At 40.3% G+C, this 24,623-nt stretch overlaps 1 protein-coding gene across 2 annotated transcripts in view; it reads right to left on the bottom strand.

The window, feature by feature from the left end:
* HECW1 (HECT, C2 and WW domain containing E3 ubiquitin protein ligase 1) overlaps positions 1–24,623 on the bottom strand; it is a 419,352-nt gene that overhangs the window by 78,646 nt on the left and 316,083 nt on the right. For both annotated transcript variants that reach the window (XM_003797550.2, XM_012809965.1), the window contains 3 exons: positions 20,043–20,182; positions 10,931–11,052; positions 8,636–8,821 (listed from right to left, as the gene is read on the bottom strand). In XM_003797550.2, the coding sequence (XP_003797598.1) occupies positions 8,636–8,821; positions 10,931–11,052; positions 20,043–20,182 (448 nt within the window). The remainder of the gene's footprint in view (positions 1–8,635; positions 8,822–10,930; positions 11,053–20,042; positions 20,183–24,623) is intronic.

Genomic DNA, 24,623 nt, shown 5'->3' with positions numbered 1-24,623 from the left:
TTGTTTGGCGGGCCTGGGCTGGGGATTCGAACCTGCCACCTTAGGTGTATGTGGCTGGCGCCTTAGCCACTTGAGCCACAGGTGCCGAGCCAGATTTTTTTTTCTTAAAAAAAGTTAAAACACTTTTTCTTGAAAAAAAGAAAGTTAAAAACTTTTCTTAAAAAGTTTTGTAAGTCTCCCTGAAAGACACGTATTTCTGGCTAAGATAGTTCACTTCACAGGTATTTAATGTCTGTTGCTATTCTCAGTGTTTATTTTCCTATAATATTTTATAACCCATCATTACTGGTACCTAGGAAAGCTATTATTTGTGTGTTTATTTTTGTCTGCTCATACTAAAGGCCTTTAACAAATAACTGCTCTTTTAAGTATATTCTTTGATTTTTACTTGCAAATAATGTTAATTTTGTCTCCTTTATAAGGGATCTTTTATTTTTACCTCCTTTTTTGTAACATTGGTAACTACTCTTAGAACAATGTTAAATAAGAAGTGGCATTTGCAATCTTTCTTTGTTCTTGATTTTGATGAGAAAACTACTATTTGTTCATTGTTTTACATTTACATTACTACATTCCTAGAAGTACCTTTTTAAAAATTTAAAAATTTTTATTTATTTTATTTTTTTAAAGTAAATTTATTTCAGGTTAATGTGAGGGTACAAGCAACCAGGTCAAAATATTTGATTTTGTTAGGTAGAGTCCCTCTTGTGGTATGTCCAACATAAAAAAGGTGGGCCAAATGCTCCAGGAGTAACTTTTTGATTTAAAAATATAAATTTAATTTTAATGAAGTACTTTTCTCCTATTTCTTAAAACCATCAACTGAAATTCCTCAATGGTTTACATACCACTGGTTAAAATACTTGTGACAATAGATTTACTAGTACTAAATGACCTGATATCTTTTGGGAGAAAATCTATTTAATTGTAATGGGTCATTTGTTTAAAACACTGATTAATTTAACATTTCATTTTTTAATAAGAGCTTTTTGGAACACAGGTTAGTTTTGCCAGCAGTTTATTTTTGTCCCAAATTCCTTATATTTTATTTACACTTGTGTGTATTTAGTTCCACAACATTTTATCATGTGCAGGTTCATGTACTCAGCACTGCGATCAAGACAGAAAAGTTTCATTAACACAAGGATCCCTGAAGTTGCCCTTGAAAATCACATTCACTTCCATTCTATTCCTTCTCACCCCTAATTCCTGGCTAAACACATTCTTTTCCCATTCCTGTAAGTTTATTGAGAATGTTATATAAATGGAATCATACAATATGGAATCTTTTGCGATTGCCCTTTTCACTCAGCATAATTCCTTGAAATTCATGCAGTTATGGGATTCACTCTCTTTTTTTATTCCATGGTATGGGTGTGTCAGTTTGTGCCAATAGTTTTTACTTTTTATCTAGTTGTATTCGCAAAGTTGTGCTTGCATCATAAAATCAACTATGCAGTTTCCATTTTTTCCTACTTCTGCAGTACATCATAAAGATATCTGGGGCTGGGCAAGTAAATTTACTGATGCATTTCTTTTTTACTTGTTCCATGACTACAGATCTATTCAATTTTTAATTTTTTCCAAGTAAAAAATTGACACTTTATTTTTGTTATTATACGTTCCGTTCTCGAGTCTCTCTTAAAAAATACTTTTTTTTTTTTTTTGGTAGAGATGAGGGTCTTACTATGTTGCCCAGGCTGGTCTTAAGCTCCTGGAAAGTGCTTGAGCCACCATGTCCAGCCTCCAAGTTAACTTACACAATCATTGATAATATTTTTTAAAAGTTATCCATTTCTTCCAGATTTTCTAAATATATATGCTTTTTTCCTTTTTTATACATAATCTTAACCAAAAGGCTGAGGAATAATATTCATGTTTTCTTTTTATTAAAAAAAGAAATGACATTTTCTGTTTTATGTCATTTCTTATTTCTTGGTTTCATTTATCATATTCCCTCGATTGATTTATTTCTCTTTTAAAGCAATTCTTAAATTCTTTCTTTTTTTTCCTTTGAGACAGAGTCTCACTTTGTCATCCTTGGTAGAGTGCTGTGGCATGGTAGCTCACAGCAATCTCAAACGCTTGGGCTTAAGTGATCCTCTTGTCTCAGCCTCTACAGGTGCCCTGCCACAACACCTGACTATTTTTAGAGACAGGGTCTTGCTTTTGCTCAGGCTGGTCTCAAACTCCTGAGCCCAGGCAATCCACTGGCCTCAGCCTCCCAGAGTGCTAGGATTACAGGTGTAAGCCACCTAAATTATTTCTCATGTAATTTTCTGACATGAACGTTTTTGAGTTTTGAATGATTATTTTCCAATAAATTTTGAAATAAATTTCTGCCTTAATTGTTGCGTTTTTATCTTTTTTCTAAGTTCTTGATTTGGAAGCTTATGGCTTATATTTATTTTTCTTGTTTCATCCTAAAAACATTTAATGCTACTAAGTCTTTAAATATATCCCTTCTATTTTTTACTATGTATTGCTCACATGTATTTTCAAAGATTTCTTAATGGCTTCTAAGTCCTTACTTTAAAGCCAATAGTCATCTAAAATATTGTTGCAAATCTCCAATTGCCAAAATTTTTGGTTTTCATTATCATGCTTCAATTTGTTATTTAAAACTTAGCTTTATTGCTTTGGGGCCATAGGATGTGATTTGATTATTTTCTGCTTTTTTTGTTTTATTTGTGGTATGGAACGTTATCACTTAGGATCTTGAAAGAAATTGCAAGCTCTATTTTATTTGATTCTTTTCTTTTTCATAATGGCAAGATATACATAACCCCAAATTTTCCATTTTAGCCATTTTTTTTTTTTTTTGGGCTGGGGCTGGGTTTGAACCTACCACCTCGCGCATATGGGGCCAGTGCCCTACCCTTTTAAGCCACAAGCCCTGCCCCCATTTTAGCCATTTTAAAGTGTGTAGTTCAGTAGCATTAAGTAGATTCTCATATTATGCAGTCATCACCACTATTTCTGTCCAGAACTTTTCATCTTCCCAAACACAGTATCCATTAAACAGAACTCCTGCCCTCCTCTTCTGTTTTCTATCTCTACAGATCAGACTAGTCTAGGCACCTCATATAAGTGCAATCATATAATTCTTGTCCTTTTGTGTCTAGCTTTTTTTCACTTAGTATAGTGTCTCCCAGTTTCATACACATTGTAGCATGTTGCAGAATTTCATGCCTTTTTAAGGCTGAATAATATTTCAATGTATTATGTACAATACATTTTGTTTATCTGTTCAAGTAAGCTCTATTTTTAACAAAAGAATGAATATGTTTCATTAACAAAGATTTATATTATTCAAATCCTGACTTATTTTTCTATTTAATCTGTCAAATTGATGGATATGAAACATTTTCTTACCTTGACTGTATTTCTTTCATTTCCTGTCATATTTCTCCTTGATTTTTCTTTAATATAATGTTGACCCCATTTTATGATTCTGGCTCTCCTTCATATTATATTAATACACCACCACTAGTTTTTCTGTTATTGTTTTCTTATTATATTTATTCTTTTAGTTTTAAATTTCTGGAATCATTTCTTAGGCATCTCTTTTTATAAGCTAGATCTATTTGTTACAAAATCTGATAATGTTTTCTTTTAGTACATAAGTTTATCTTGTTTCTAATTATTGCTGTAACTATTATGCTTGGCTTTACTTTTGTTATCTTATTTTTATTTCCATTTTCTTTGCTATTTTTTTTTGTGTGTTTTGCTATACAAACTCTATTTTGTTTGATTTTATCTTTTGAAGGAATTTGGAAAACAAAAATCTTGTCTTAAATGGTATAAGCAATTTGTCTTTTAAGTTTTTCAGGTAACTATATTTAGCCTTTGTTTTTCATATTATCCAGTTGGACTCCCATTGCACTCAAATAGTAACTTAGCACAACTTCCCTTCCCTTACTCATCTTCTCTCTTTTCACTTTCTCATCTTTTTTACTCCAGTCTGGGGATATTGATCTAGATTGTTATTGTGAAACTATTTCTTTTTTTTGGAAACAGACTCTCAGTATATTGCCCTGGGTACTGTGGCGTCACAGCTCACAGCAACCTCAAACTCTTGGGCTTAAGTGATTCTCATGCCTCAGCCTCCCAAGTAGCTGGGACTACAGGCGTCTGCCACAATGTCTGGCTATTTTTTTTATTGTAGTTGTCACTGTTGTTTGGCAGGCCCAGGCTGGATTCGAAACCTCCAGCTCTGGTGTATGTGGCTGGCTCCCTAGCTGCTGAGCTACAAGGTGCAGAGCCAACTATTCCATTTTTATTACACATCTTTCCCCAAATTTTATTTAGGTTTTTCCAGTATATTGTAAAGCATTTAACAGCAATTATTTTAATTTATATTTATGCATATGATTGATTTAAATACTTCCTGTATTTGATGGATTTAAATAACAGCATTCTCCCAGTACCAATGTCCTATTTTGCTTCATTAGTGATCCCTCTGAAGAATGACTCTCAGTGTTTGATCAGAGTGGGCAAGAAAGCAGGGTGACCCTGACTGTGACTAGGAGATTGTTCTTCTGTCTTCACACATAAATGACAACAATTTGTCTCTTTACAAGAACACTAAGCTACAACTTTTCTCATCAATATCATGGTGTCATTGCTCTGTGGATTCCTCTAGTTTAGTTTTTTTGGATGGGAAATTTGAAGCTTGTCTGATTTTTATTCATTTGTAAGTAACTTTTATATTATCGTGGCTATAGAATGATAAGATTTAAAAATCCTATTTAAAGACATTCTAGAACATGTGTGGATATAGAATTTATTTTAACTACTTTTACTGTAACTCAATGCTCCCAATTAATCTGCCCCTCTAAATAATTTGTTTTAGGTCTACAAATTTTTATTTTTTATATTTAATTAAAATTTATTTAAGTTAGTTGACATTATTATTTAATGACTGCTGCTGTACTGTACCTATTATCCTGGCTTCTTCTTCAGGAACCTCTATATTTCATTCATCCAACAGAGATTTATTGAGTGCCAGTTACATACCAGGCACTACTCTTGGCCCTTGGGGTTTCATCACTAATCAAGAGAAAGATCCCTGTTCTGAAGGAGCTTAAATTCCTTCCAGGAGAAATAGACAATGAGCAATAAACCTAATACATGTGTAAATTGGATAAGGGAGCACCTGGGTTTGAGATGTGGGAAGGCTGTGGTCCTAAACTGGAGGGTTAGGAGGTTGAGGTGGGCCTCAGAGAAGTTTTTTTTCTTTATTCAGTTTTCGCATTTTTTTTTAAACCTTCACAGATTGAGATTTGGTCCCTTCTTTCTGCTTTAGGGGCTGTTTCCAAGTTCATACGCTTTATCGGTGATTTGATTTAGGCGTCAGCTCTGCTGTTTTATCCCTGTGCTTTTCCCTGCAATCTTACAATGTCCATTTTCAACCTGGTTTCTTATGCCAGCTTCCTCTCAGCCCGTTTTCTGTGGTGGTACCTTCTTTTTGCTTACTATAAGTCACAGGCTCCTGTACGATTTTGTGGATGATAAATAGATATCTTTTAAACATTTCTTTCTATTTTCTGGAGAAAAGTATACTTTCTGAGAAAAAAAATAACTTTCTGAGAAGAAGACAAGTTTTTCTGTTTCCTTTTGGTAGTTGGGCCTCTTCACAGGCCCCTTCTCATCTTATTTATTCATTCCTTAATAGAAGCAATTATTTATTCCTTAATAGGAGCTGCCTCAGTTTCGTGTCTGCCACATGATAGGACCCATGGCCCTACCGCCCACGGCCTCTCTGACAGCGCCTGTCGCCTGGCTCAGGCTTGGAGCCAGCTTTGAGGCACAGATGCTGTCTCTTCCAATGATGGGCAGAAGGTGATGTCCCCCTTTCTGAGACTTTGAAGATGACAGATGAGTCACATGCCACTTCATTCTTTGCCCCAGTCTTCCTAAAGTGGCACAGCTCTGAGCTCTTTGCCTCTGTCCTCACATTCAAAGACACCAAACAGCCCTGCCTCGGCCCTTGGAATTCCTGCCATAGCATGTAATAAAAGCTAAGATTGTCATCTTTGAATGTGTAGGTAAAGCAAGAAGCAGATTGGCCAAGTGAGGGGTGAGAGGATGATTTTGGTCAGCTATGAAGGTGGCTTTTGCACCATCTTTTGGTGAGTTGTGTCCCTAGCTTCAGTTCCCATGCAGCATATGCTTTCACAGTTAGGGGGCTAAGCCTGTAAGTTTCAGTCCGAAAATGCTTTTCTCGACATGGTTCCCATCATTCACAGGCTTTGGGGAGGAGATGGTCTTTTATTTCCCCCACGTGCCAGTCTTGATCACGGATCTCACAGACATGAAGAGGAAGAATGGCAGACACGGCTAATCCGTTAGAATATTATCCAGGGCTCCCTAGATTAACTTATTTTTACATGTGGTTACAAATTAGGTAAGGTAGGCATTGTTACTATTATTTTAAGGCTCAGAGAAATAAATCGCTGGCACAGGGTCATGTGTGTAGAATGAAAGGGACCAGTCCCTATATTTTTTCTCCACTGTCCTCTAATGATCCTCTGTGACCATCTCATGGATTGTGATACACATTTCAAATGCAAGGCTACCTTTCTCAGTAATTCCCAGTATAAGGTATGCCTCTCAGAATTTCTCTGTCAACTATGAGTTTGTGTGTGGTTTCATGTAAGAAGAAACCAGTGAGACTGCATGGTGGGGTCCTTACACAGCTCACTTATGTTTTAACTGGAAGTAGAATTCAAATCTCCTCATGGCAAATTCAGATGCTTTTCCTCATTATATATGCTACCATCTTACTAAACAGAATTAGGGGAAAAAACCTTTCTTGCCAGAAATTCCCTAATATGCATTTCAAAATGAGAATAAAACCGTGAGTGTCTGTCTCAGCTGCTGTGCTTCTCTGTTGGTTTGGTGACCAAGACACATGGCATGTGCCGTGGGTACCATGAGAGCAAGGGCTGGTTACACTTTGGGGCCTCCTTTCACTCCTGAGCTCCCTGCTGCCTGTAAGCTGGTGCTAGAGGCTAACAAGCTGTTCACATGCGCATGTGCAATATGCATAATAAACACGGCCTCAGCTCGCTGATCCACGGTGGTGTCCTCGCTGCATCTTGGTTAAGCAATAAACATAAACGTAAACGTGGCTGCCAACAATCAGTGGTCACCCCTGCTCGGATAAGATGCTCCTTTCTTTCTGTTCTGGCTCAGGCTTTATTTTCTACCCTAACACGCATAAGCAAGTCCCCACCATATAAATCATCGCCATTCTCTCAAAGGCGGCCACATCCAGTCAATGAGGAGGTCCCCGGAGATAGATTCTGGGTGTGGCGGCTTTCTCTCTCTCTTCCCCAAATCACACCTGACAGCCCACCTGACTGGTCCTATAGATTCATTTTGGGAATGGACTTGTATTAATGAGACATTCTTTTCCCCTACACTCCAGAAGAGTCCAGGTTCTGAGGGGTTTGTGAGAGAGAGAGGGGGAGAGAGAGAGAGAGAGATTCCTGCCTCCCAGGGGACAATGACGCCCATCCCTTTGGGATTTGTAGGTGCTCACAGTCACAGAGGAAAGGAGCCGTGGAGTGCAGCTTCCCGCTCAGAGAGCATCTGCCAGCAGACCTTCTGGCTCCTTTAATCATAAAAGAGGGAGAGATTCTCTCTAGCAGAGTCATGACGATTCTTTAGTAGATTGCCCAGCCTGTCCTACAATACATTGTGATGACTAACGATGATTAAGAAACAAACATTCCCACTTCAGCAGACTCAGCTGGGCTTCTAGAACATTTCCAGGAAGTATTAGTTTGGGCTAAAGTTACAAAGAGGCAAAATATAGGCCAGGAAGATGGCACAGGCTCAGCACACCCCGTCCTTACTTGTCAGGCTGTGTTACGGCTAACTGAAGCCTTATCAGGGAAGTCACAGCGAGCCATCTAATAGTGTCACCCCCATTTAACCTATAAGTTTATCCCCTGAGTGTTACATGTCTCAGGAGGCAAAACAATAGAAAGGTCATTGAACAAAATCTGGCTCCACGTTCCAAACCTAAATTTCAAAAGCTATAGATAATAGCTCTCAATCAGGTGTGATTTCGCCTCCCAGGGCACACACAGCAATTCATTATTGAGGCTTGAGCGCCATTAGCATCTGGTGGGCAGAGGCCAGGGATGGCCTTAACACACCATAATGCCCAGGACATCCTCCCTGCCCAGCTGCCCCCACGACAATGCTGAGGTCGAGAACCCCTGACAGGGCAGTTGCTGCCTCCCTTCCTCCCGGCAGTGGGCAGCACTACCCTGAGCCACCCAGCCCTCCTCCACACACTCCCACCCATGTCCTCACCGTCCTCATCAGTGTTCTCCAAGGCCAGTGGTTCGCAATCTTCCTAATGCTGCCACCCTTTAATACAGTTCCTCATATTGTGGTGACCCCCAACCATAAAATAATTTTCATTGCTACCTCATAACTGTAATTTTGCTACTGTTATGAATTATAATGTAAATATCTGAGATGCAGGATGGTCTTAGGCAACCCCTGTGAAAGGGTTGTTCGACCTCCAGAAGGGGTTGAGACCCACAGGTTGAGAACCGCTATCCTAGGCGAAGGGGCTCCTTTGATGAAAGCCCCACCTCTGGGTCACGCTCACCTTTCCCTGCTGGTCCGTTTTGATCTCCCAGCCCCGGGGAAGTTCCAGCCGCGTGTCTGCAAACATGTTGATGAAGTTTACCAAGTCCCGGTTGTGCTGGTAACGTTCAAAATTGCGAGCATCCCGGCGAACTTTCAGGATCATGTGCTTCAAGCAGGTGCTACTGGTGAAGACACGGTAGGCACTCTGGGAGGGGTGCAGGAGGGCGGGGTAGGAGGGCTCAGTTAGGGACATCACAGACTAGGTGCTTGTGAGCACCTGAACATGGCAAGTGTTATCACCACACAGAGATTTACTGAGAACTGGAGACAGAGGCCTCAGGGACAGAGATCTTGCATGCCCCTCATGCCAGTTGTCAACACACACGGACCTATTTGCCATCCCAATACTACCTGACAGCTGGCAGCCTTGGACCTGCTCACCATCTTAGTGGCCACATGCTCTCTCTTATGACCCTGTCTCTTATTCACTGTCCTTCTCCCACTGTGAGTACTGCCTTTGGTCCTCTTATCTGTCTAAAACAGGAATGAATTAGTTTAGGGGCCCTGAAGATTTAACCCTGGACTTTGAATCCTATGTAAAAACTTCTCTGGGGGGTGGGGGGAGGGAATGAGAAGAAATGAAGAAAGTTTCAGGAACTTCTAAATGTGCCAAATGACATTTTTATGGTACAGAGGGCTGATAAGTGTGTATGCGTGCATGTGTGAGGGTGTATGTGCATGCACAGGCGTGCATGTGGCAAAAGGACACACCACATGAGTCAGAGAGGACTGGCCCAGTGGCGCCCGCTAGCCAGGGCCCACCTGGCGCCCAATGCTGGGGGCACTGGTATCTGCCCCACTGGCTCTGAATTTAACCACTGGATTTCCCACAGGAAATGACCTGCTAGAAACTGAGCTCCTCTTTCCCCAGCCAGACCCTCTGTCACCTAACCAAAGTACTACACCTGCCTGACTCAGGCACCACTCGCTCAAACTCCAGAAGCAAAAAGCACCCAGCCTTTCTTTTTTTTTTCCCAGCCTTTCTTGAGTCCTCATCACCCGCACACCCCTGGATCCCAGTGCTCCTGACTGCTTGAGAAAGATGCCTGAACTGAGCCAGCCTGGCCGCTCCCGACACTCCCTAGGTCAGGCCTAGGCATTTCTCACTGGAGCAGTTGGGTCAGGCGTTCCAGGCCGAGGATTCCTGTGGGTTCCTGCTGCCTGTTGAAATAGCTCTAGGCTTCCTTTCCTGACCTGGTGCCCCATCTCCTCTCCTGCCAGCCACCCGGACTTACCCTCAGGCCTGCTCACAGCAATATCCTGTCCTTTCTAACAGACTGTCCCTCTGCCTGGACTTCCTCCTGTTCACTTGCAGCCTTCAGGGTTCACTCTAGCTGCCCCACCCCACCCCACCCCACCCCAATATTCCCTGAAGTTCTTCCCTGAGTTCAGGCCTGGTCCCGTCACAGGGGGCTAATCTTTTTATAAGTCTTCGCTCCACAAAACAGGCAGTGCCTACTGTTCAAGTGTCACTCTAATCTGTCTTCATGACTCCAGCATCCAAATCTCAGCTTGAACCACAAAAAATGTTTATCAGTGGAATTAATTAATTAATAAATATAGTGACATCGTGCCAGTGCTTTCTTGAAAGCACCAAAAATATGTAATGTAAGAAAAACTACATACATAAAATCACATCAAATTTAACTTTAGCATGATATTTGAAAAATTGTATCACAAAGAAAGGTAATTATTTATCTAGGGGAATCTGCTTTAAAATTTCTTTAGTGAAAATGATTTCATAAAATATTTGGGACATTTTATAAAATGTTCCTTGAATGTGGCCTTTTGACTAAATCCAAATTTTAGAGAACACGTCCTTAATAAAGGGATGTATTCTGTGAAATTTGGATTTGGTCAAAGGGCTGCACTTGGGGATCCGCAGGGCCACATGTGGCCTTGAGGCCGTAGGTTCCCTACCCCCGGTTCATGCTGAAAGGAATCTGGCTACTTCATAATCTTGTTTCTTTAAAATTTTAACAATAATAAAAATACACATTTGTTTCCCAAGCTCTTTCATTGATATTAACACATTAGAGTCTAATAGTAATTTCAAAGAGGCGATGACATTTCCAAATCCAGCCTTTTCCTTTTGGGAAACTCCCATATAGTAAAAAAAGGAGACTGAGGCTGTCTTTTTTTCCCCTTGCCTGGGGCAAAATTCTATACTGTTTGAGGTATTAAATGACTTTCCAAAGCTGTATTTTGGGTCTGGAGGAGCAAGGTCAGGCCCTCTGCATTCTGGAGCACTCACATAATTGGCGTGCAGCACAGTGAAGAACTCGGGGTTTGTGATGAACTTGACCGCTGGGGACTGCAGCAACAAGGTGATTTTTTGGGAGGTTACTGGAGAAAGTGACCCTTCTCGCCTCAGATCTGGAAAAAGTGAAGCAAAGCAATACAACACAATGGGACAAAGTCGTTTCAAACCCGGCACTTCTCTGTCCACAGCAGCAGCACACAAGTGGTCACCCACACAGTAGGCTGCTGTTCACACTGACGCAAGCAGGTGTCACACGGCTTTATGTATGTTGGCTAAGAATCATTATTTCCTAGTAGTGTTCCTGCAAACTTCAGTTAGGCTCAGGTCCTCTAACATCACTGCCCTTTTATCTCAATGACTTTTTTCTTTTTTTTTTTTAAGTTGCAAACTGCGATTATGGGAGACTATGTTTGCAGAAGGAGCCACAATTCTTCCCCTCCTCATACTCAGACCCAGGTGCAATGGGACTTTGCAGATCCTCCCCTTGGTGAGCTGGGGCTGCCCCTGTGCCTTATCAACAGAAGTGGCAATGGGTCACTTCTGAATCAGGGTTTCAAGAGATCTGTGTGTTAATTTAGGCAGAGTAAGATGGCCAAATAGAAACCTCCAGAATGGTCCCTGCGCAGGATGACTAATTCAACAACTATCCATGCAGCCATGTCCCTTCAGGAGAACTGAATATCAATGAAGCCATCATACCACCTGGTTTTAACATTATGTCAATGAAAGAGGCTCTGAAGGGGGCTGAAAAGACAGTCTTGCATTACCTGCAGTGCCTCTCCCCTACCTCCACAGGGCTTCACCTGTGCAGCCAGTGGAGAGAGAATCTGTGTGAGGGGGTGTGGGGGGCAGTGAAGGGACCGTGGGGCTTCCAACTGAAACTCAGGGCTACCCTGGTACAAGAACACAGCACAGGGCAGAAATCTGCTGGTGCCCATGGAGGGGATATTTTGAGCAGCATGGCCAAGGCAAATTCTCTGCCTGGAAGGTGGAGTACCCAATAGCCCCACCACCGGCAGAAGAGTAGCTTTGGGTTGGGACTAAATTTCTTTCTTTTCTTTTATTTTTTTTGGGGGGGGGGGAACTAAATTTCTAAGGCATTGTGCCTTTTCTAAGGCTGTAGTCCTCAGGCAATTCCTGTGGCTGTGCTGGCTCAGAGCCAGTGGACTTGGGGTGCATCTGACTCAGCAAGACCCTAGCAGCTGTAGTCAAGCTAGTGCCTGCATCACCTATCCCCCAACCACAGGCAGCACAGCTTAGGGAGAGTCTTTCTTCTTACATTTGGGGAAAGGACAGGGAAGTGCTCACAGGACCTATTTTGTAACTTGAGTACCAGGTTGGCTGCAGTAAAATAAAGTGCCAAGCAGACTCCCGAGGCCCCTGAGTCTAGGCCTTAATTCCTGGATGGTATTTATAGACCAGCTCTGGGGCAGAAGGAAACACGCTTCCCTGAAGGGAAGGACCCAGTCCTGACAGCATTCACCACCTGCTGACTAAAGAGCTTTGAATACACATCAGAGGTAGCCAGGCAATAGTCACCACTGGCTTTGGGTGAGACTGGGTTGGCTTTAGGTGTGGCCATGAGGGAGTACCCACATCACTATAGCCTTAACTCTAGCAGCCCAGCACAAAGAGTGAAGGAAGAGAGTGGGAGACTTTGATTAGTAATCCAGGGAATTCTCTTGTATCATGTATCCCAAGCTCACCAAGTTGTACCCACAGGAGTTTGTAAGAGTCACAGCATAACTGAACTTGTTCAGTTATTGAGACCTTCAGTGTTAATATAGCTGCAGTGACCAAAGACTTAGACCACAACCTCCAATTCCATTTGAGTATCTGGAAAGTCTTCTCAAGAAGGATGGGTTCTCATAAGCCCACACTGTGAAGGATTAAAATATATAATCAACACCTAACTGTTCAATGTCTACACATCAGTGAACATTGACAAGCATCAAGAACATCCAGGAAGATGTGACTTTACCAAATGAACTAAATAAGTGACCAATCCTGGAGTGGTGGAGACAGGTGACCACAATAAAATCAAAACAGCTATCCCGATGAAGCTCCATGAACTTCAAGACAACATAGAGGAGGAATTAGAAGCCTATAGAAGAAATTTAACAAAGAAATTGAAATAATAATTTAAAAAAACAAGGAGAAATTCTAGGGCTCTCTTCAGAAGAGAGAATTAGTGAGCTTGAAGACAGGCTATTTGAAAATACATAATCAGAAGAGAAAAAACCAAAAAGAATAATTAAGAATGCAGCATGTCTACAAGATCTAGAAAACAGCCCCCAAAGTGCAAATTTAAGTGTTGCTGGCCTTTAGAGGAGGTAGAGAGAAAGAGATTGGGGTAGAAAGTTTAATTCAGAGAAATAATAAAAAAGAACTTTCCAAATCTAGAGAAAGATATCAATATTCAAGTATAAGAAGGTGATAAACACCTAAGCAGATTTTCCTCTTTTTTTTTTTTTTATTGAATGGTAACTATGTACATTAATGCACTTCTGGGGTACAATGTGGGGTTTTCATATGCAATCCGAAACCTAAGCAGATTTAATCCAAACAAGGATACCTCAAGGCATTTAATAATCAAGCTCTTGAAAATCACAGATAAAGAAAAGGTCCTAAGAGAAAAAAAGATAAAAATAACGTATAAAGAAGCTCCAATATATGTGATAGCAGACTTCTCAGTGGAAACCTAACAGGCCAGGAGAGAGTGGTATGATGTATTCAAAGTGATGAAAGAAAAACGTCCCTTCACCCTTGAATATTATATCCTGCAAACATGAAGGAGAAATAAAACCTTCATAAACAAACAAAAGCTGAGAGATTTCATCAATATCAGATCTGTCCTTCAAGAAAGGCTAAAAGAAGTTCTTCAGTTTGAAAGAAAATAATATCAATAAGAAATTATCTGAAGATATACAACTCACTATAACAGTAAGGGCACAGCTTTGAAATACTATTTTGTTGTAATTATGGTATATAAACCATTTATGTCTTGAGTAGGAAGACTAAAAGACAAATCTATCAAAAATGACAACTTTTTGAGAGATACAAGATATAAAAGATATGGATGGAAACAACAAAAAGTTAAAAAATGGGAGAGGATGGAGTTAAAGGGTAGAATTTCTGTTAGATTTCTCCTTGTTTATGTATTTGTTTGTAAGCAAAATTGTCAACTGTTAAGGTAACTGGTTATAAAATGTTTTTTCAAGGGCCTGTGGTAACCTAAAATAAAAAAACCCACAATAGAAACATGAAAAAATGAAAAAGAAAAGAAATTAAAACACACTACCGAAGAAAATCACTTTTGACAAAGGAAGGACAAGAAGGAAGTAAGAAAAAAGAGGAACACACACAAAAAACAAGAACAAAAACAAAAACAAAACACCAACCAGAAATCAAATAACAACATGGCAGTAGTGAGTCTTTACCTATCAATAATACTGACTGTAAATGGACTAAAGTCTCCAATCAAAAGACACAGAATAACTGAAGGATCAATAAAACCAGCAACCAACCATATGCTATCTGAAAAAAATACACAACTATAAAGACACACCTAGACTAAAAATAAATGAAGAAAAAATTTGCCATGCAAATGGAAACTAAAATAGAGCAGTAGTAGCTATACTTCTATTAGATAAAACAGATTTGAAGACAAAATTATAAAAAGATACAAGGAAGGTCATTATATAATATAATGATAAAGAGGTCAATTCAGCAAGAGGATATAACAATTCTAAATATATATGCACCCAACACTGGAGCATCCAGATATATAAAACAAATATTATCACAGCTAAGGAGAGAGATAGACCTCAATACAATAATCATTGTTGACCTCAACAACCCACTTCCAGCCCTGTACAGATCATCCAGACAGAAAATCAGAAGCCTTGGACTTAATTTGTACTATACACCAAATGGACCTCATAGATACAGTAAACTTCAACCAACAGTTTCAGAATTCATTTTTCTCCTCAGCTCTTAGATCTTTCTCAATTATAGACCATCTATTGGGCCATAAAACAAGCCCCTAAAAATTAAAAAAAAAATTGAAATCATACCAAGTATTTTCTTGGACAAAAATGGAATAAAACTATAAATCAGTAACAAAAGGAACACTGGAAACTACAAAAACGCAGGGAAACTCAACAATATGCTCCAGAATGACCAATAGGTCAATGAAGAGATTAAGAAGAAAATTAAACAAATTTCTTAAAACAAATGAAATTGAAAACACAACATATCAAAACTTACAGGATATAGCACAAGCAGTAATAAGAGGAAGATTTATAACAGTAAGTGCCCACTTCAAGTAGAAAAGCTTTAAATAAAAAATCCAACAATGGGGCAGTGCCTGTGGCTCAAAGGAGTAGGGCGCTGGCCCCAAATGCTGGAAGTGGTGGGTTCAAACCCAGCCCTGGCCAAAAACTGAAAAAAAAAAAAAAATCCAAAAATGCATCTCAAAGAACTAGAAGAATAAAAGCAAACAAAACCCCAAATTGGCAGACAAAAAGAGATAATAAATAATGTAATAAATAATTTCAATAAACGAAATTTTTAAAAAGTACAAAAGATCAGCAAAACAAAAAGTTGTTTTTTGAAGATAAATAAAATAAACACATTGTTAGCCAGAGAAGACCCAAATAAATAAAATCAGAGATTAAAAAAGAGACATTACAACTGATACTGCAGAAATTCAAGGGATCATTTGAGAGTACCAGGAGCACCTATATGCCAATAAATTGGAAATTCTAAACTTACAACCTAGCAAGATTGAACAAGGAAGAAATTCAAAACCTGAGTGAACCAATAACAAGTAACAAGATAGAAACATTAATAAAAGTCTCCCATCAAAGAAAAGCTAAGGACCCAATGGCTTCACTGTTGAATTATACCCGGCATTCAAAGAAGAACCAATACCAATTCTTCTTAAAACCACTCCAAAAAATCAAGGAGGAAGGGATAATCTCAAAACTCATTCTATGAGGCCTATATCCCCCATACCAAAACCAGACAGAAACACAACTAAAGAAAACTATAGGCCAACATCTCTGATGAACATAGACGACAAGTCCTCAAGAAAACACTGACACACTGAATTCAACAACACATTAAAAAGATTATTCATCATGATCAAGTGGGATTCATCCCAGGGATGCAAGGATGGTTCAACATACACAAATCAGTGTGACACAGCATATCAACAGAATGAAAGACAAAAACCATATGATCATTTCAATTAATGTTACAAAACCATTAGGTAAAATTCAATGTAACTTCATGATAAAAGCTTACAAAAAACTGGTTCTAGAAGGAACTTACCTCAACACAATAAAACCCATGTATGATAGACTCATGCTAATGTCATACTGAAAGGGGAAAAGCTAAAAACCTTTTCTCTAAGATATGAAACAAGCCAAGGATGCCCACTTTCCCCACTGTTACTCAACATAGTACTGGAAATTCTAGCTAGAGTGATCAGACAAGAGGAAGAAACAAAGGATATACAAATCAAAAAGTGAAGAAAGTCAAATCATCCTTGTTTGCAACAATCTGATCTTACCTCTAGAGAGAGCTAAAGATTACAGCACAAAACTGAAAGAACAGATAAACAAATTAAGCATAGTTACAAGATACAAAATTAACTTACAAAAATCACTAGCATTTCTATATGCCAATGGTAAACAATCTAAAAAATAAACCAAGAAAGTAATACCATTTATAATAGCTACAAATAAAATAAAGTACCTGGGAATAAACTTACCCAAAGAAGTGAAAGATCTCTAAAATGAAAACTATAGAACACTGATGAAAGAAGTTGAAGAGGGGACACACACACACAAATGGAAAGACATTCTATGTTTATGGACTGGAAGAACAAATATTATTAAAGTCCATACTACATAAAGCAATCTACAGATTTAATGCTATTTATAGATTCAATGCAATCTCCATCAAAATTCCATTGACATTCTTCACAGAAACAGAAAAAGAGTTCAAAATTTATATGGAACAACAACAACAAAAAAATACTTAGGACAGGCCAAGCCATCCAAGCAAAAAGAACAAAACTAAAATCAGTATTACTTGACTTAAAATTACACTACAGAGCTGTAGTAACCAAAACAGCATGGTACTGGCATAAAAACAGACACATAGAACAATTGAACAGAATTGAGAACTTATGAATAGTTCCACACATCTATAGTGAACTTATTTTTGAAAAAGGTGCCAAGAACCTACAGTGGGAAAAGGACAGTCTCTTCAATAAATGGTGCTGGGAAAACTGGATATTCACATGCAGAGGAATGAAACTAGATCCTGATCACTCACCACATACAAAAATCAAACCAAAATGGACTAAAGACAAATCTAAAGCCTAAAACTATGAAACTACTAAAAGAAAACACTCATGAAACACTTCAGGACACCAGTCTGGGCAAGGAATTCTTGAGTCATACTCCCAAAGCACAGGCAACCAAGGCAAAATTAGACAAATGGAATCACACTAAGCTAAAAAGCTTTTTGCACGGCAAAGGAAAATTCAAAATAAAGAGACAAATCCACAGAATAGGAGAAAATATTTACAAACTATACATGTGATCAGGGATTAATAACTAGAATACATGAGGAGCTTCACAATTCAATAGGAAAAAAAAATCAAATAATCTGATTAATAAGTGGGTAGAGGATCTGAGGAGACATTTCCCTAAAGGTGACATACAAATGGCCAACAGGTATATGGAAAAATTCTCAATCTCATTAGTCATCAGAGAAATGCAAGTCATAGCTATAATGAGGTATCATGTCACCCCAGCTAGAATGGCTTTATCAAAAAGACAGGCAATAATGAATATTGATGAGGATATGGAGAAGGGAACCCTCATAAACTGTTGTTGGGAACATAAATTAGTGCAACCACTGTGGAGAAGGGCATGGATAGTCTTCAAAAAAGTAAAAACAGGCTGGGCATGGCAGCTCATACCTGTAACCCTAGTGCTCTGGGAGGTTGAGGTGGGTGGATTGCTTGAGCTTAGGAGTTTGAGACCAGCCTGAGCAAGAGTGAGACTCTGTCTCTATTAAAAATAGAAAAAACAGCTGGGTGTCGTGGTGGGTGCCGGTAGTCCCAGCCACTCAAGAGGCTGAGGCATGAGAATTTCTTGAGGCCAGGTGTTTGAGGTTGCTGTGAGTGAGACTGAAACCACAGCTCTCTAGCCTGGGCAACAGAGTGAGACTCTGTTCCGGGAAAATAAAGTAATAAATAGAAGGACCACAAGAGCCCCTAGCAATCCTACTGCTAGGTATATATCAAAGGGAATTCACTAAATCAAAAAGATACCTGCACTCCCATGTTTATTACGGCACTAGTCAGTATAGCCAAGATATGGAATCAACCTAAAGTGTCCATGAATGAATGAATGGATAAAGAAATTGTGGCACGTATACACTATGGAATATTATATGCCCACAGAAAGGCTAAAATCCTGCCACTTGAAACAACATGGATGGAACTGGAGAATATTATTTGAAATAAGCCAAGTGCAGAAAGACAAAATCTTGAGTGTTCTTATTCACATGTGGAAGCCAAATATTAAAAACAATTGATCTCATGGAGACAGAGTAGAATGATGGTTGCCAGAGGCTGGGAAGGGTAGCAAGGAGGGAGGATAGAGTGGGGATGGTTAGTGGGTACAAAAATATAGTTAGGTACGAGGAACACTATTTGATAGCACAACAAAGTGATTCCAATCCACAGTAAGTTACTTTAAAATAGCTAGAAGAGTAAAAGTGGAATGTTCTTAACACAAAGAAATGTTAAATGCCTGAAGTGATGGATACCCCAATTACCCTGATTTGAGTAATTCACATTGTGCGTCTGTATCAAAACATCACATGTATACTATAAAAATATACAACTACTATGTACTCATAATAATTAAGAATACATTTTTAAAAATTTAAAAAAGAGAGATATATTTGTCTCCATTTTCTCTCCTGTGTCCCTGCCACTACTATGGGAAGGAGCTTGGGCTAGCATGCTGCAGGATGAGAAACCGTGGCAGGCAGGAACCACTCCAGGCTAGTCAGTCTCAGACCCACCAGTCCACAGCTGATGCAACAGCGGATGGCTCAGCTCAGATTGCCAACCATAGGACTAGGGGAGGAATGAATGGTTGTGAGTTTAACCCACTACATTTTGGGATGGTTTGTTACCTGGTAAATGTCAACTGATCTAATATTGAACCCAGAAATAAATTTTCTATTTCCTTTTCCTCCTGTTTTTAATTCCTTGACCATCATACCACATCCCTCTTAGAAGTTTGAAGAAAGAAATAATTATTCACAAAAAACCTAAACTAGTACACCTAGTAAAATAAACAGAATGAAGGCCATTACCAATAAAATTGTTGTGTATGTGCATTTGTAAAATCACACAAAAATGTCCAATGTTCCACATTGGCACTGACAGCTGAAATTTGGCAGGATTGGAATCCCAGTGCTGCCTGCCTACACTATTCTCTGAGACTTATCTCGTCAAATAAATCTGCCATCATTAACTGAGTTTAAACAGAAAGTGGATTATTACGATGTCATTATGATAGCCTTCTATCATTACAGGTACAGAAAGTGAAAGGCAGCCTCATACCTTTTCAGTAACCTCATCTGAGTTCCATTTGGGCAGCTTCAGAGCCACGAAAACCAGGAAAGCCAGGCCCCGGGCGGATGCCTGCCGTGCACTCTCAGGTGTGTGCAGAACCCAAACCTTTTTCCCCTCAGGTTCCTTCCTCAGGGGAACTGAATTTTATTCTAAATGCAAACAAGTAATTATTCCTGGTGTTGTCTCATGGCCTCTTGACATGGACTGAATTTTTATTGCACTTTTATTTATAAGTGGAAAATCCCTAGGACACCAACAAATACATTTACCCTGTGGGCACCAAGCACGTCTCTTTCTCCTTCACATTGGTCCTCTGTTCTTGTTACCCTGGACAGATTGCTACCCAGGAGGCAGGGGGAGGGGCTTGCACACCTTTGTCACACAGCCACTGGATGCCATCCCAGGTGTCTAGGGACCCTTCCCTGGTACCTAAGCTTGACTGGGAAGATTCGGCCTCTGAGTCACTCCCTCCACCTCCGCCGCCTCCTGTTGGGACTTGCTCACAGTTTTGGCTGCCAGAATCTTCTTCAGGCCTCTCTGTTGCAATGGTTCGCTGAATGTTTTGATACCTTTCATTAGGAAACAGAAAGATAGGAGTTAACTATTGTTTGTTTACTTGTCAGGGGCTGATGCTCTGAATCAGAAAATTGGAGAAATCTGTAAGGAACTGTCTTGAGTATTAGGAAAGAAATGCTTCAAATTCCCTTCTTCAAATTCAAAACAATGAGTAAGACAAGTATCTCTAGAGTATCTGAGTTCTCTTTGTTTTGTAAGCTATGATTAATTTTAAGTATGACGACTTTTAAAAAAATCAACACAAATAATAACTAATCACACGAAACAGCCTGTGCCCTGTATTGAAATCAGGCTAAGTCTAAAATAAAGGTGTAGGAAGTAAATTAAAATGTTACAACTAAGATAAAATTACCTCCATGCTATTATAATAGGTCTACAAACTGGAATAGTGGTTCTGTTCCCTTATTTTTATTTGACAGGTAATTGATACGGTTGGGTAGAGACTGTGGAAATATGATACCTGAAAGCACGCTGGCAAACAAATCCATGTTTTCTGCTTATCCGAAGGCTCATTTATTTTTCCTTCCAGGTAGGAGATTCAGTCATTTGGCTGGCCAGCTAGCCACCCTGCCAAGAACTGACTATTTGTTAACTCTTCCATTGTGGGCAGGCTCTGTGCTGGGCTTTCAGGGCAAAGAGGATTACCATGTGACGTGCCCTTTGAACACACCATTGAGATGCAACAAAAGGAGAATGGGGAGGAAACCGTAACTCTCTCGCAATTTGAAAGCCTGTTGCAGACAAGCCAGAGAGGTGTGGGGACTCAGACGAGGAGATGCCTAAGGTTGGTAAACTTTGAAGTTGGAGTATGAACTTGTCCGGGAGTTTTTTGGAAAAAACATTTTCAGAAAAGAAACAACATGTGCCAAAGCAGGGCATCCTTGAAGAGCCCTGGGAAACTTGGTGGAATTAGGATCTGTGGGCCTGCAAAGAGACCAGTGGGGAGGGAGGCAGGGAGTCCCTGCCAGGCGCCCAGCAACAGTCTGGATGTTATTCTCCAAGGCCACAGGTCCCCCAGCCTCAGGACTTGTTAAAACCCACAGTGATTCAGTAGGTCTAACGTAGGTCCCAATAATTTGCATTTTGGTGGAGTTCCCAGGTGATCCTGTTGCTGCTGGCCCAGGCACACTCTTTGAGAAGCATGTCTCTCCTCTCAGTGATAGGTAGCTGCTATAAAAAAGTGGCAGGGTCAGATGCACACTGGGGACAATCACCCAGCACTGGTGCAGAGACTGCATGGGAGGAGGGGACCTTCTAAAGCACACTGCAGGTGATGAGAGGCTGATTCCCTACCTTGGGGCACAGCCTGGAGGAAGGAAGAGACCACATTCAAGAGCTATTCAGCAGCAGCATTTGTGATAACTTTACACTCAGACCCAACTGGATTTGGGGCCTGGCTTGGCATGGAGGTTGAAGAAGAGGGAGGAGACAATTGTTACTTTCAGCATTTCTGTTGGCACCAGGTAGGCAGACTGAAGAGGGTGAGGCAGAAGGGTAGGACAGGGGTAGGGAAGGTGCTGACCTGGAGGTCCTAACACTCATGTGAGCCTCACTGTCCAGGGGAATCCTGCTTATGTGAGTCTGCTGCGAAGGAAAGCAAAGAGGGGTGGAGGGAGCAGGGGAGGAGGAGGAGGAGGAGGAGGAGGGAGAGGTTCTAAGCAGTAGGGAATAACCAGGTCCCTAGGGACAATCCAAGGTGGGGATGAGGGGACGTGATGTTGCATAGATGAGATTCCACTGTCGCGGGTTTGTGCAGGCCAGAGCCCCATTCTTCCCTTGCCCCTTACAGAGGAAGATTCTCAGTGGACTCATCTGAATGATGTTAAAGTTAGAGAAACTGAGGCAAAACTGAAATCTGCCTGTCTCACGAGTTCTTTAGGTGCATGCATTATATACATCTAGGTTTGAGACTTTAAGGGCTTTCTGAAGTTTTATTTTATCTGGAGAGACTCTGCCATTCACTTCTGACATCCGTTAGAAGAAGTTACTGTGAGGCATTTCCGACTGGGCCCCTTATCACAAAATGTGGAGGGGGGTGGAAAGAGTGGAGTGGTAATGGAATTATAGCAGGAAATATTTGTGTTAATTTACTGTCTCGACAAGTCTGTGATAAGGTGGTGTGGAGAAGGTGGGGTCTTCTCCCTGCCAGAACTTGGGAATAGCCATGGCAGGAGGGTAGAGGACACCAGGGAGAAGCTGCCTGGGATGCACCCTTGACCCTAGGAAGAATGAGGCCTGCCAAAGACTATGGCAGGTAGTCTAAGCTGCTACTATAATTGACTTACAGCAGATCACATTTCCCCAAAGTGGCTTGAAGACATTTTTAGACTGACATGCTCTTCCAGAAGCTTCCCTAATCTAAGGGACAGAATTCGTGTTCTCACCCCTTGGGCCTGGGAAGGTCTTGTGGCTACCTTGACTAATATAGTTAAGGAATAGTTTGTGATAGAGCCCAGTGGTCATGGTGTGAGGAAGCCCAGGCCACATGGATAGTCCCCTGTGTAGGTGTTCTGGCTGACATCCCAGCCAAGAGCCAGTATCAACCTCCAGATACTCGAGCCTCCAGCCCCGGTCAATGCCCCTGCCCCCAATCCTGAGCTATCCCAGAGACAGCTGCCTAGCTGGGCCCAGTCAAACCAGAATCATGAGAAATCATGATAATTATAATAAATGATTGTTATTTTATGCCACTGCGTTTGGGGTAGTTTGTTCCTCAGCAGGTCTTAGACAAATGCCAGGCTATAGCCTCCAAAGTGCAGGGACCACAGCAGAGAATTTTTTATGATCCTGTTTGGTGATGACCTTGTCAGCAATGTCACAAGCTACTTCACATGTCCTCGACTATCTCATGCTTTACTGGGTCAACAGCCTGAAATCCCAGGTATCAGACCCCACCTTGGGTCTTTGCTAAAGTATAAGGGCTGTTTGGGGGTGAAGGACATACCATGCTTTGAGGAGGGATTTCTCAAGAGGGCAGGACTGTAGCTTCAGAGGCTCACCCTGCCTCTGAGGGTGAAGCTGCTCTCTTCTATCTCATCAAAAATTATCCATTAATGCGCTCCTATATTATTTTTTGTAGTAAAAGGGTAAATATTCATAGCATATAAAGGTTTCATGGAAATTAGTAGGAAAATCATCTAGAACACCTAATTTACAAATGAGTACACACACACACACACATAGAACCAAACAAGAAAAAGAAAAAACACCAAACCTTCTAACACCAAACCAAACCACCTAACCAAACAAACAAAAAAGCCTAAGAATAGACAATTCACATGAAAGAAACGATAATTATTCAAGAAAAACTTATGGAAAAGGAGTTCATCCTCCCTCCACCAAGTAAAATGTAAGTGGCACCGATATATTCAGAGCACCTCTTAACTCAGCAAAAACAAACCAAAAGATGAAAAGGAGGTGAAGGCAGCAGTGTTGGCGGAGGGAACCCAGGAGAACCGCAAGGCCTAATGTAGAAAACAGCCAGGCAGGCATTGATGCCAATTACCTAAACCACGCCTATCTCCCTTGACCTGCTCTTTTGGGAATAGAGCCCTAGGGAAACATAAGACAAGGTCTTATGGTGAAGTGATACAGGTCACTGGTGGTGATAGCGACAAAAACAGTGATAAAAGCAATAAGCAAAACATTTGACAACATGAGAAATGAAGTTAACCAAATTACAACCATCAGTGGAATACTATATTAGCATTTAAATGTTAATCTGAAGACTACGCAGAAAGGTGAAAATGCTTATAGTGTACTAAGTAAAATATGAATGTGAAACTAACTATATATTGCCATTATTCCTATGTATGAATTATGCATGAGTATGGAAATTGAAGATGGTGATATTTTAAAAAAAGAGCTAAATCCTTGAGGTAGTCAGACCGTATATCACTTTTTTCCTATTTAAAACTTCTGTTTCCTTAAGGGAATTATAACCATAAAGTTATGATAATTTTATGAAAATAACTAAACCCCCTACATTTTAGTTGATTATTAAAAAATAAGAAAACATATATGTATTATTTGCTTGGTCAATATGTACTTGTGAAAACAGAACCAATTACTTCTGGATATTCTGAAAATACAGAAGTTAACTCAGGAAACAATCTTTTTTTTGTTGTTGTTGTTGAGACAGAGTCCCACCCTGTGCCCTGAGCAGAGTGTAGCGGCTCGGTAGCTCACTGCAACCTCAGACTCTTGGGCTGTGGGCATCCCACAGGCGCTCGACACGGCACCCGGCTGGATTTTTCCATTTTTTTCATGAGTCAGGTTCTCACTTTCACTCAGGTGAGTCTCGAACTCCTGAGCTCCAGCGATTCTCCCTCCTCAGCCTCCCACAGCTGGGATTACATTACAGGCATGAGCCACTATGCCGGGCAGGAAACAATCTTGTATAGAGTTCTATTAAACTTCTAGCATCACACAGGC

This window comes from Otolemur garnettii, unplaced genomic scaffold (genome assembly GCF_000181295.1).
Source record: "Otolemur garnettii isolate 467f Iridium unplaced genomic scaffold, OtoGar3 scaffold00119, whole genome shotgun sequence".
Classification (NCBI taxonomy): domain Eukaryota; kingdom Metazoa; phylum Chordata; class Mammalia; order Primates; family Galagidae; genus Otolemur; species Otolemur garnettii.
This window is presented reverse-complemented; position numbering and strand designations above follow the sequence as displayed.